The sequence below is a fragment of the Amphimedon queenslandica genome, unplaced genomic scaffold (assembly GCF_000090795.2).
Source record: "Amphimedon queenslandica unplaced genomic scaffold, v1.1 AMPQUscaffold_5650_Cont22383, whole genome shotgun sequence".
In the NCBI taxonomy this organism is placed as follows: domain Eukaryota; kingdom Metazoa; phylum Porifera; class Demospongiae; order Haplosclerida; family Niphatidae; genus Amphimedon; species Amphimedon queenslandica.
In genome coordinates this window covers 1-1,718 of record NW_003554050.1, presented here as the reverse complement: position 1 = coordinate 1,718, position 1,718 = coordinate 1, and the positions used below count along the sequence as shown (strand labels likewise).

The 1,718-nt window shown below is 29.5% G+C and overlaps 1 protein-coding gene across 1 annotated transcript; it reads right to left on the bottom strand.

Moving 5' to 3' along the window:
- Positions 1–6: 6 nt before the first annotated feature.
- LOC105316052 (deoxynucleoside triphosphate triphosphohydrolase SAMHD1-like) lies at positions 7–1,608 on the bottom strand. Its single transcript, XM_020007789.1, has 10 exons — positions 1,431–1,608; positions 1,338–1,388; positions 1,203–1,286; positions 1,064–1,150; positions 975–1,019; positions 908–921; positions 754–859; positions 655–712; positions 419–608; positions 7–371 (listed from the first exon to the last, which is right to left on the bottom strand). Coding segments are annotated over exons 1-10 (801 nt in total). The 5' UTR covers positions 1,432–1,608; the 3' UTR covers positions 7–206.
- Positions 1,609–1,718: the final 110 nt, after the last annotated feature.

Here is a 1,718-nt window from a genome sequence, read left to right as displayed (position 1 = left end):
AAATAGCTTGCAAACTGCACCACATGGCAATAGAAATGAAAAATTTCGTGATTTTAATTTTTCCGACAGAGCAAAAAATACAAAATTTTTACTTTAAAAATAAACTGGTATATGCAACATGTTAGAGTATAACCTATACTTATATGCCCATAAGCTCCTGATACTAAATGCCAGAGACACCCATATTCAGTGTCACTACTGTTCTGCTAATTATGATAAATTTTACATACATTATAGGTTCCATGTATAAGTTCTTTAATAAATGCAATGTCTTCTTCATAATTGTCCAGAAACTTCACCAGTAAAACTTTCACCTCATCATTCTCTTCAATCATATGATCAAACATCATAACAGATGCTTCTGAAACTTTCTGTAATTCAAAAAAATTATGTAAAAGTTATAACTTTCACCATCTACCTCCCAAGGTTTATTTCCATATTTAAACATTTCATCAAGGAACAAACCAAAAGTATGAGAGAAAGGACCATGACCCAGGTTATAACAAAGAGCAGCAATTTGTACACACAAAACATCAGACTCAGTAATATTCAGCTCAGGTTGCCGTTGTTGAAGTTGTTTAACATATTCTCCAGCAAGATAGTACATTCTATCAACATGATAATGCATGTATACTGCCATAAAGTTAATCTTACCCAATGCTATGTTGAAGTCTTGAATAGGTTGACTTTTGCATGTTTTGGTATATGTAACCTACATTCCCATTCATATAACTCAATTATTGTAAAGTTTACCTAATTGTTTGATATCTTTCAGTCTTTGAAATTGACATGTTTGGACAATTTTTAAAATCAATGGATCGTCAATAGTGATGTCACCATAAACATCATCTTCAAATATCTATTATAAATAACTAAAATTAACAGCAAAGTATAACTTTAAGCTTACAAGATAATCTTTGCCTTGTGAAAATAAAATAAAATTATAAAAAATTAATTTGTCAAGTAAAACCTACTTGTCATTAAATTCTCAAATTTCAGCATCAATTTTCCTTCTTTTTCTATTAGACATTTCATTTTAAAAATTGCATAAACTATCAATTACCCTGCCCTTGTTTATCCCTTTCAATTTGTTGTAGGTTCATTGCTGTTATTTTCTCTTGTAATAACTGTATTTCCTTTTTACTCTCCGCTAGTGATGTTTTGCATTGTTTTGAGATATGAACTCTTGGTTATAGACTAACCTTGTTCTTGCTGCATAGTCTGGTCTTTTTGTTTCATTTCTTTTTGCAGTTGCTCCATCATTTTTGTTGCCTCTGACAATTTTCCTGTCAGTGGACATTTTGAACAATGTAGCTTCTGACTTGAAGCAAAAATACCTTTTAACTTTCCATTTTGTGATAGCAAACCTTGTACTATCTTATCTCTCACTATGATTATAATTTCATAAAAGTGCACAAAATTTTATTTACTTTCATCTTTATCAGTTGCTGACTGTAATTTCTTAATTTCTTCTACAAAACTTTCCTCTTCACTTTCCTTCTGTTCCTGATAAGATGCTAACTGTACTTTAAGCTGTTGTATTTCTTCATCACGCTTTTGAATTTCTATTGTCTCCAGTAAAGATCTTTCTTGTATAAATTCTGTACAATAATAATAAAATTATTGTATTTAAAATATGAATTTGTTGATGCTATTTGCTTTATATTATCTTTTTCTATTTTTTGCAACCATTACATAGTTATAATTATGTATAATTA